This window comes from Erpetoichthys calabaricus, chromosome 4 (assembly GCF_900747795.2).
Source record: "Erpetoichthys calabaricus chromosome 4, fErpCal1.3, whole genome shotgun sequence".
Classification (NCBI taxonomy): domain Eukaryota; kingdom Metazoa; phylum Chordata; class Cladistia; order Polypteriformes; family Polypteridae; genus Erpetoichthys; species Erpetoichthys calabaricus.
The window spans coordinates 298,868,346-298,880,294 of NC_041397.2; the positions used below are offsets into that span (position 1 = coordinate 298,868,346).

An 11,949-nucleotide genomic window follows, 5' to 3' on the forward strand; every position below is an offset into this window, starting at 1 on the left:
AAGTCAGATTTAACAAATCAAAGCAAAATTCAATCCCCACCCAAGAGAAAGAGAAAAGAGCCAGCAACTGAAGCTGCTTTATAAAAGGAGCAAGAAAAGAAGGGTATCCTTTCCGTGAAATGAATGCTTATTCTAAAATGCTATTGAAGTTGACTTTCTCTTGCACTTCTGTACCTTTTATGTCATATGGAGACCAAACCTGTACACAAAGCCTCGCTAGTGTGTCATAAACCTTAATTATAACTTCCCATTACATGTACTCTATATATCGTGCTACATGGCCTAATATTCTGTTACACTGTCTGCATTTACATGTAAATCAAGAGCCTTATAAGCTAAATGGACACTGTACCAGTTGTGGAAAGCAGCCTGGACACAGACAGGTGGTCACCGATGGTTCGAACACCAACACACGTTTATTGAACATATTTACATCGAAACAGCACACAACTCAGTACTTCTGTACTCTCACCCACAAAGTCCAGGCCTCTCAGCAATGCCTCTCTTCAGGTCCGTCTCCACTTCTCTCCTCCCGAGCTCTGTCCTTCTTCCTCCCGACTCCAGCCATCGAATGGAGGGAGGCAGCCCCTTTTATGCTCCAGGTGCCTCCCAACGAGCTACTGCTGGCAATCCTTGGTGTGGCAGAAGTGCCAGCTGTGCACCCAGAAGCGCTCTGGGTGTCCCTGGTCTTCGCCACCCCAGCACTTCCAGGTGTGGCGGAAGTGCTGAGGGCCAGGGCTCCTCAGGCATCCAGGCACCCTCTAACAGTGACCACGCCTCCCTATAGGGTTGAGCTTCCAAGCTTCTTTCCCGTGGTCCCCATAGCCACCAGGGTGGTCGCCCTCTCGTGGTCTGGAGGAGGCGTAATGCCTCCTCTGGTCCTTCCGGGCGTCCCGGCTGGGTACCACCCCCAGCCGCTCGCCACACAGTCAATGGTGGTGAAGGAGAACTAAGTCCTCAAGCTAAACCTTTGATCTGTGACTCAGTCTGCTTTTCTATCTTCTCCTTCTCTGTGCCAGGTCCAAAAAGAAAGAGATTTTCAGGGGAAACCAAAATTATATTGCTATGCAAAGATGCTAACTCACTCTTTATGGGTTCAGAATCTTAGCAATGTAGTAGAAACTCTGTTTTTCTAGTTCAAGTGAAGTCAGTTGAAGTGGTATGGACATGAATGTCCTCCAATGGTGGGTTTACCAGTGAAAACCCACTGTGAGAAGACCAAGAGTAAACCCAGAACATGCGGGTAGGGTCATGCTTTCTTAGGATTGCCTGGGAATTCCCAAAAAGAAGCGGGAATTAGTTGCTGAGGATAGGGAAGCCTGGATCTTCCAGATTAGTATATTGCCACTCTGACCTTTATCAGGAAAAACAGACAGAAAGTGAACAATTTAGTGTATACTTTGTATATTTACCCAAGATTAGAGGGGGCTTGTCTGGTGACTTTATAAAAGGAGATTTTTTGGGTTTCTATAATCTTGAGGTTCAAGTTCATGTTTTGTTTTATGTGTACAGTGACATTCTTATGTGCATGTCTAATGACAGTAGAACAATATCAAAAGAAAACTGAAAATGTTAATTCCTTTCATTTCCTTGTACCTCTTTAAATATAAGCCTATTGTTACCACCTTGTAAAAATACTAAATAACCAATATATCTCCAAGCAGATAGTGTGTTGAGAAGAAGAATTCGTCAGCCACCTGTTTTGAAACCAATCCAGGAAGGAGACAATGTTACTTTAGAGTGTGTAATAAAGAGCGGTGGTCTCAAAGAAAGATACAACGTTTACTGGTTTCATCATACCTTGGGAGGATCTTATCAAGGCATCATAAACCCGAAAGAAAAAAGTCTAATAAAATGTGATACTAGTTCTCAAGAATGCATTTACAGTTTGCAAAAGCTGAACTACAGCTCTGAGGATGCTGGAACCTACTACTGTGCTTTAGTGCAGTGTGGAGAAATCCTACTAGGAAACGGAACAGAACTCACAGGTAACAAAACAAATATTAAATATCTAAAAAAACAGCAAAATATTTTATCATAAATATACATGAATACAATGCATGCATGTTTATATAATGTCATTTATTTACAAAAGTAATTTTCCAACACTATACTATGTGTACCCTTAATTTGTGACTGCTTACTTGATGATCCCTAGAAGAGCTCTCAGCTGACCACATGACACACGGACAGGGATTCACATGCATGACATGAACTGATGCACTTAATAATGCAACATATTAAATATACTAATATATTTGTAGTTACTTTTCATAAAGCAAAGTATTTTTGCAAGTGTTTTACTTTTTCTTTTTTGGGGAATTAATGACATTTAGTTTGATTTATTTGTAGAGGTTTGTATGGTGACTGAGTAAATCACCATCCATTTTGTTATTTTCATTTTATTTGTATATATTTATTTATATCCATTAATTCTCCCTTGATTTCTCACGTTTTTCTTAAATGTTAATCTTCAGTCATCATAGGCCATGTTGTTTCATTTAACATTCCTCTGTGGCTCTGACTGAGTGATTTATTGGGTATTTTTGATTTTTTTTTTTAAAAACACTGAAGGTCAGGGGTGTAGAACTCAGATCCTTTAGGGGCCACAAGCGGTTGCAGGTTTTCATTCCAGCCATTTTCTTAATTAGTATCCAGTTACCGGAGCTAATGAGCACATTTCTTTTTACTTATTTTTAATTGACTTCAGAGACCTTATTTCTTCTCATTTTCTTAACAATAAGGTGATGTTAATCATGGTAAATGATGACCAGGTATCTTGGTGGTCTAAAATTTAAACAGTTTCTGTAGAAACAAATAACTTCTTAATTGGAAGCTTCTTCTTCCTCTTCATCTTTTCCCACTTCTATGGGGTGTAGATGTGCTTGATCAACCTTTTCCATTCAGCTCGATCCTATACCACCACCTCCACAGTCAGATTCTTTTCCTTCAGATCTTCTCTTACTTTACCCATCCTCCATCACTTGCTTTTCCCTATTCCTATCATAGTTTTACCCTCATATTCATAGGGTTTTTTCATGACATGTCCATACCACTTCAACCTACTTTCCTTCTCCATTCAGCTACCCACTTTCCTGGACTTTCCCTCTATGAACAGCTTGATTCTACCCCTACTCACCAGTGAGACCCTTTTCCTTCAGATCTTCTTTTACTTTATCCATTCATCTCCACTTTGGCTTCCCTCACGTTCTCTTCCCTGTACTTCAATTCCCATCGTTCATTTGCCCACATGTTTCTTGACACTCTTCGTCACTTCTCCATACCACTTCAACCTACTTTCCTTCTTCATTCAGCTCCCTACTTTCCTGGACTTTCCTTCTACGTACAGCTTGATCCTGCCCCTACTCGTCAGTGAGACCCTTTTCCTTCAGATCTTCTTTTTCTTTATCAATCCATCTCTGCTTTGGCCTCCCTTACTTTCTTTTCCCCTGTATTACCATTCCCCTCACTCTTTTGCCCACATACAGTAGTCATTGTTTCTCCTCATCACAAGTCCATACAACTTCAACCTGTTTTCATGTTCTTTCTTAGATATCTCTCCCACTTTTGTTGTACCTCTGATTGTCTAATTTCTTATTCTATCTTTTTTTGTAACTCCACACATCCATCTCCACATTCTAATTTCTGCCACATCTCACTTCTTCTTCAACAATAATTGGTTTCTAATTACAAAATGGTTAAACAAAAAACTCTGCACCCACTGTGGCTCTCCTGGAATGTGAGTTGTAGATGATTTATATTATATTCAGTGCCTTTGGCAGTGCCATCATAAAATAGATCCTTCCTTCAATAGTGCATAGACTTGCAACAAACTTCAGTACGCTTATTAAACTTGGCAACCCCTAAAAAAAATTCGTACATCTGTTTTTTTTGTCTTTGCAGGCATTCATTCATTTTCTAAACCCGCTTATTCTGATATTGACCAGACACTAACAAAATAGCATGAAACTCCAAACTCGTTACAAAGAATCAGTCCATGAAAGGCCCCTTGTACTTGTGCTCCTGCACACATGTAAACAGTATGAGCTCCTTACCGGTAGTTGGTCTTGGATATACTTAGTTTATTGGATACACTTTGTTAATCCCTGAGGGGAAATTGTTTTTCTGCATGACCTTTTGGAGGTCAGAGCACTGAGTGAGCCATTGTACTGTGCCCCTGGAGCAATTTTCAGGTTAAGGGTCTTGTTCAAGGGTTCAACGGAGTATGCAGTAACAGGAATTGAACTGGCAGCCTTCCAGATACCAGTGCAGATCCATCTTGGGATATTAAGTTGTCACACACGTATGTATGGGAGGCATTCAAGGGGCTTAACACTGGAATCCCTGAAGCCAATGAAAAAACTTGTAATCCCGGCCCACCTTAAATCTGTTTGCACCTCTCCATCAGCAGTTTTTGTTTTGTAAATGTGTTTATCAGCAGAAGCAGCAAGTAGCCTACTATCTCATCCACCCCCCTTGACGGATCTCAACTCAGGCAAAAACGTTCTCGCAGCTCAAGCCAAGGCTCTTTTTCTGCTTGTGAGGTGCCTGAAGTTGTACAGGGTAAATAATACAGTATATCATTGGACCATTGACACAAACATGTAAATTGAATTTATTTTTCCTTAGGTCACATTCTTGAATAAAAGCGCATGTGTTTATTTGATATTTGGACTAAAGTCTTCACACATTATACACTTCACATCATTATTAGTATAACATGGAAAAACTTTCTGTTTTAGGTATGTGTTCAGCATTTCTTGTCTGGCATTTCCCTTCATCCTAAACTTACCCACATCTTTGTAGACACAGAACACACATGAAATGCATGTGTTCCAAATAACGATACACTGTATTATTTACCCTATACGACTCCGGGCACCTGACCTCACACGCAGATAAGGAGCCTTGGTTTGAGCTGGGAGAACTTTTCCCCCGAGTTGAGCTCCATCAAGGCAGGGGATGGGATAGAAGGTTCCTTGCTGCTTGTGCTGATCAGCACATTTACAAAAAAAAGCTGTATTATGAGTTTGTTCATTGACTTTAGGAATTCTAGTGTTAACTAAGGGTAAAGAGTTGACTCAGAGGGTGGCAAAGTGTACTAATATCTCATCTCCAACCTCTTTAGATCAAAGGAAGGAAAGAACGCCTAAAAACCTACCAGGTTCCTTGCCTACCAACTGACTTCATTTCTACCTACCTAAAAAAACTTTATAAACCCAGAAAACATCTTAGTAGTTAAGTCTGTTATACAGATTTTCTGTTTTATGATACATGCTGTTATTCCCAAATGTGATTTTTCCCAGGAAATGATTACCGCTTGAGAATGAATCCGGCTGTCCTTATATTGGGTCTAATTAACGCCATCTTGGTGGTGTCAGTTGTGTATTTGGCCGTGAAGAAAGGATGCCCCTGTGGGTACAGCAAAAGTGAGTTCTCACCTAAAAATATATCTTTGTAACATGAATATTTAAACGTTGTATTAACTCACAAAATACTTTAAGTGCTAATGTTGGATATTTATAAAGCATGTCAGCAACAAGCACTGTTAAATATGTTATAATAGTGTACATCCTTATATTTATATATTTTTTTCATGTAACATTTGATAAGGTGGCACTGTAGATTGGTACTAATGTCTCACAGGTCCAAGAGACAGCATTGAGATCATAGCCACCATTTGTGCAGGTTTACGTTTGTTTTCTTCTCACACGTTAGGCTGATTTACAAGTCTAAATTGTTTCTGTGGCGGATGGGCACCCAATCAAAGGGTTGGTCCTTACTGTGTGCTCCACTCTGCTGGTTGAGCTCCAGCGACTCTGAAATTCTGTAAGTAGTTCAGTAAAATGTTTGCTGATTGGTTATTATAATACTGCATATTGATGATATTTAATTGCTTGAAATATACATTTGTAGACAAATCACACAACTTTTAACATACAATGTCCTCTAAAATGTTTGGGGAAAAGGCACATTTTTCCTTGATTTCCCCCTTTGCCCCACAGTTTAAAATTACAAATCAAACAATTCAGATGTGATTGAAGTACACATTGAAGATTTTAAATTAAGGGGATTTGCATACATTTCTGTCACACCTTGTGGAAATGACAACTCTTTTTCTACATGGCCCTCTTTTTTTCAGGGTACCATAATGAAACAGCAATGGCAGATCTATTAAAGCCATCATATTAAGACTTTTGTCGTGCATGCAATGCCTGCTTGAAGTCTGAGATTCACAAACATCACCAGATGCTGAGGATCTTCTCTGGTGATGCTCTGCCAAACCTCTAATGCAGCCATCTTTAGCTCCTGCTTGTTTGGGGGGCTTGTCCCCTTAAGTTTTCTCTTCAACATAGGGAAGGCCTGCTCAGTTGGATTTAAATTAGGCGATTGGCTTGGCCATTTTTTAGCTTTGAAACCTCATGTGTTGCCTTAGCAGTATGTTTGGATTGTCATCTTGTTGTAGGACAACGCTCCATACAATGAGTTTGGAGTCATTTATTGGAACTTGAGCAGATCAAACATTTCTACATACCTCAGAATTCACTGTGCCACTGCCGTCAGCAGTTCATCATCAATGAAGAAAAGTGTGCCAGGACCTGTGGAAGCCATGAATGCCCAAGCCATAACCCCACCAGCACCATGTTTAACAGATGAGGTGGTCTGCTTTGGATCTTGGGCAGTTCCTTTTGGTCTCCACACTTTGCTCTTGCCATCACTCTGATCAGGTTCATCTTTGTTTCGTCTGTCCACAAGACCTTATTTAAGAATTCTTCAGGCTCTTTAAAGTCGGTTTTATCACTTTGTAGTGAGGCCATCCTTTTCTGTGGCTAACTAGTTGTTTTCATCTTGCAGTGTGCTTTCTATATTCCTGTTCACGAAGTCTTTTGTAGATGGTCATCTCTGACACACACACATCTGCCTCCTGAAGACTGTTTCTGGTCTGTCAGACAGGTGTTTGAGGCTTTTTCTTGACCATAGTGAGGATTCTTCTGTCATCAGCAGTGGAGGACTTCTTTGGCCTACCAGTCCCTTTGTGATTACTGAGCTCACCAGTGCATTTATTCTTCTTTGTGATATTCCAGACAGCTGATTTAGTGAATCCTAAGGTTTTACTGACGTCTCTAATTGTTTTATTCTTGTATTTGAGCCTCATAATGGCTTCTTTGGCTTACATTGGCCAAATTTTTTTCCTTAATGTGGAACAATGACAACTACAGACTCCAAAGGGTAGAAGCAAGCCAAGGTATCTTATGAAGCAATGAAACCCACCTGAGGAATCACAAACATCTGTGACACCAATCATCCCAAACATTATGGTGCCCTAAAATGGGAGGACCGTGTAGAAAACCATGCTTAATCCAATTTAGGGCTGTGAGGAAGGCAGAGATTATTACTGCAGCACTAAGCACAAGCTGGGATACAATCCTGGATGGAGTGCTAGGCCATTGCAGGGCACACATACACACAGTTAACAAGTAACTTCATCTGCATTTCTTCTCGATGTGGAAGAAAGACTGACTTTGAGGAAAACTCACACAGACCTACCACTGTTATTACTGAAGTCTTTTGGAATGTGTACATCTCATTTTCAAATATATTTGTCATTTATTTTGTCATTTTAAGTAAAATTTGTTTTGTTATATTGTTGGTGTAAGCATTTGGTTTATTTTGAATGGCTGCCATCTTGATGTTGGGGTTGACACCCTGTTGCTACCCCATGTTAACTGAAGTTATGACGTGTAATGACATCGAGCTGATAGAATCTAAGATGGCAGGCAGGCAGTCTTACCTACTGACACTCACCCATGTTACTTCACTCCTGTTTCTTTTTCCTACTTCATTCCATGAAAGAGAATTGCTTCAAGTTTCAGACCCTAAAGAAGCTATCTGTTAACAAAGATTTTAGAAAATGGTCATTTGCTACTCCTGGTAGGACATTTTTTGGAAAAACTGTAAAATGTTTTTGGCTTTGCCAACATCCAAATATGGCACACTAACACAGGGGCAAGCAGTGCCACATGCCAGCGTTTACCACTTTGAGCTACTTTTTTGTATGAAAATTTGCTATATAAATAAATGTTGTTGTTGTTGATTTCAAATCTTGGCCATTTGTTGTGGTAATTCCAATTACAGAGTATGAGATCCTTTGAATATAAATTGCTCTTTAGATGATCAAAATGGGCCTTAAACTCTCAGCGTATGGTATAGAACTACCTTCATGCTCATCTTCTTTCTCTTATGTTTCCAGGTAAAGATGACTTGAATGTTTCATCATGTCACCAAAGTTCTAATGAAGTCTCAGACAATCCTCAGGTAATTCCTAAAGCAGCTCAAAAAAAAATCCAGTTTTTATTTTTCCTTAAAATTCATGTCACCATTTTAAATAGTCTCTTCATGATGACATCATGCACAGTGACAACATCTGCTTAACACATCTAGCAGTAGACTTCCATCCATCCATCCATCCATTTTCCAACCCGCTGAATCCGAACACAGGGTCACGGGGGTCTGCTGGAGCCATTCCCAGCCAACACAGGGCACAAGGCAGGGAACCAATCCCGGGCAGGGTGCCAACCCACCGCAGAGCAGTAGACTTCATTATTGTAAACAAAACGGCCGTCACTGTGAAATGTGTGCTACTAAATGGCAACATCCAAATAACCACCTTAATTAAAGGATAAGTTCTGTGAGCCTATATCTCAGAGTGTCCATCCAGTTCCATGTCTCTGTCATTTCAACAGATGGCACATCACAAATATTAACACAGCTTTTATAAATAGCATATCAAATGGTATATAACAGAGACATGTGCATTGCATTTGGCAGTGCAACAGATGGCGCATTACAATATTAGTAGCAATGCATTTTATTACTACTAATGCTTCTGATGTGCCATCTGTTGGAATGATAAATGCAATGCACTTTATTAGTACATGAATTACAAAATACATTCTAAATACATGGTGCACTGCAAATGTGAACAATGAGGTCTGCATTGATTTCTTAGATTTCAACTTGTCTTACACAGGCAGTATATAGCAATAAGAAAAAAAACAGCATTTCAGAATAACAACAAAATAAAGTTAAATCATACTAATAACATAACTAACGAGGTATAATAATGCACAAGAATGTTCTCAAACTCAAATTCTAAGTACTTACAGTAGTGACTTCGATAGGCCTATAGATATCTTAATCAGACGATTCAGTAAGAATAAAAAAAACTGGATGATGTTGTTAGAGGAAAAGTGACAATGGTGATGTTGATACCGAAAGTGGAGAGAAGTAAATTGTCAGGAGCAAGTAGAGAAATCCGGATCTGTCAAAATGTAAACCACATTTGTAATCAGAAAATTAGATAAGAAAAAGGATAGATAGTTGTTGTTTTATTTTTTATTTTGGTAACATCACCAGGGTGGCTATTCAGTTGTCGTCGTTGCCATGGGACTGTAGTTTCAATTCATGTGAAAGTGCATGTGGTGCATGTAAGCTCAAATTGCGTTGTTTGTTCTCATCTGACCATTTCATCTACTGTAGTACTTGTTGGTGAAAGAAAACCAGTATCTTCAGCAAATACATTTGGTTTTAGTATTTGGCTTGGAATTTTTGCCTGCTTGCTGATATATTGCTCAATTTGCACTTCTGTTATCTATCTATCTATCTATCTATCTATCTATCTATCTATCTATCTATCTATCTATCTATCTATCTATCTATCTATCTATCTATCTATCTATCTATCTATCTATCTATCTATCTATCCATTGTCCAACCCGCTGAATCTGAACACAGGGTCACGGGGGTCTGCTGGAGCCAATCCCAGCCAACACAGGGCGCAAGGCAGGAACCAATCCCGGGCAGGGCGCCAACCCACCGCAGATCTATCTATCTATCTATCTATCTATCTATCTATCTATCTATCTATCTATCTATCTATCTATCTATCTATCTATCTATCTATCTATCTATCTATCTATCTATCTATCTATCTATCTTTGGCCACTACTGGCATGCACATTCAGTGACATTTTAAAATAAGTACTTTAAGGAAATGTTTTATAGTTCCTCTATATTTTACACAACTAACATCTTAATGTGATAGACTAATAAAGTAATTAAATAGGAACACAAAGGCTCCATTATAATTGAATACTATGATAAGGAATGCATTTGCTTAGTAAAGAAATAGCTATCCTAAGAAATGGAAAAAACAGCAATTGTTTCAAAGTGCCTTCATTTTTGTTTGCAGTGTCAGGAAGTCAACTATTCTGTCTTGGATTTTGGTCAAAGAAAAAGGAAGCCAAGAAGAATGATAGACAAAGATGACACCAGCACAACCTACACTTGTGTTAGATATCTCCCAGAAGAGTGACTGCCTGACAAATGTTGCCATCATGCTGACTTTTAAAAATAATTTATAATGATGTGTTCAGTGATCTGGGCTTTCTACATATTATCTTCTCCACAAAGATGTTTCATATATATACAATATATATTCTAAGGAATAAACAAAATAATGTTAAAGTGTTTGGGCACCAGTATGGTGACCCCGTATAACTGAAGTAAGAAAGTAATGAAAAACCACTCAACAAGTTGCAGATAATGTCCTTTCGAGTGGGAGCGCAGAATTAAACTGAATTTGAAATGGCCGAACATCTGGTCATCTGTGTTCCAGGCAAATCCAGGAGGGCCGATAATAGAAGTGATGTCAGTGGTGAAATGGCTGTCAGTCTTCCTTTCTGCAAAAGGAGGAAGATAAAAGGAATTAGAATGCAGCACCAACCCCTTGGTGGGTAATTGCTATCATCAGAACCCTTCATCTGTCTCCCATGCACACACCCATGACTATATATATTTTTTGTGTAATAAAACACCACAAACAATCATAAATATTAGGCAAACTCCATGTGATTAGAAAATAAAATGCAGGTTATAAAGAAACAAAAAAACAAAACAAAAAAAAAGAAATGTCTTCACAGGTGCAAGTGTAACTGCTTCAGGATGGGAGAAGCGGGTCTAGGTGGATGGACACTGGAAGTTATTTATATAATAAATATTTCCAGAGACACAGTGCCCATAAAAAGTGTTAACTCCCTTGGAAGTTTTCCCATTTTATTGTAAAAAATTGAATTACAGTGGATTTAATTTGACTTTTTTGACATTGACATTTGACATTGAGTAAGTAAGTCATATGAAAAATAAATGTTTAAACTCACATTACTGAACTACGAATTTAAAAAAAACACTTTAAGATTGCAAACAAATCAAATGTGAACTGTGTGATGAAATGTAACACTGACTAAACGTCTCGGACCATTCAACAAAGCTTGTCTGAGCTTTTCTCAAACACTCCACACTGAACTCACGACTCCGAATCTTATCTCAAACAAACTCTTTTGTTTAGATATCTCTTAAATGACTGCTTTGTATTGATTTAAACTGTGTATCTTTACAGATTTGAAGCTGGTATCTTTCAGCTTATTCTTTTAGGATCCTAAAAAACAGCTTGCAAGACAGAAAGTCAATCCTCAGCTTTCACGGGCGTGCGTTTGCTAGAAAATGGCATGAAAGTCAAAAACGTCAGTGTTAATACATTAGACTTATAGGAAACAGGGGGATAGGTTCCTGTGACCACCAAAAACTGTAATCGTTTGCTAGAGATTGCTCAAAATCCACTTTTCTGTATAGACTTCTTTATAACAAAACATTATTTCTGATTATGTGCACTTTTCTTTACACAGTACACTTGAAATATCCCATACAGAGCAGTACATAAAATAAAATTGGTAAAATGAAAAAACATTTTTTCCTGCTAGTCATTTCCTAGAATTCTGTGATGTTTTGTGCTAACATCTCAATAAAAAAAAAAAAACAATCTTTTGGAAGACGTAAGGACTGGTGAGATCTTGACATCACCTTCAACACTCTGTATTTCACAGCTAGAGG

The 11,949-nt window shown here is 38.6% G+C and overlaps 1 protein-coding gene across 1 annotated transcript in view; it reads left to right on the forward strand.

Moving 5' to 3' along the window:
• The window catches only part of LOC114651265 (uncharacterized), a 72,022-nt gene extending 61,647 nt beyond the window's left edge, over positions 1-10,375 (forward strand). The window contains exons 6-9 of the mRNA XM_051926675.1: positions 1,665-1,988; positions 5,307-5,429; positions 8,252-8,316; positions 10,253-10,375. Of these exons, the coding sequence (XP_051782635.1) occupies positions 1,665-1,988; positions 5,307-5,429; positions 8,252-8,316; positions 10,253-10,375 (635 nt within the window). The remainder of the gene's footprint in view (positions 1-1,664; positions 1,989-5,306; positions 5,430-8,251; positions 8,317-10,252) is intronic.
• The last annotated feature ends 1,574 nt before the right edge of the window (positions 10,376-11,949 follow it).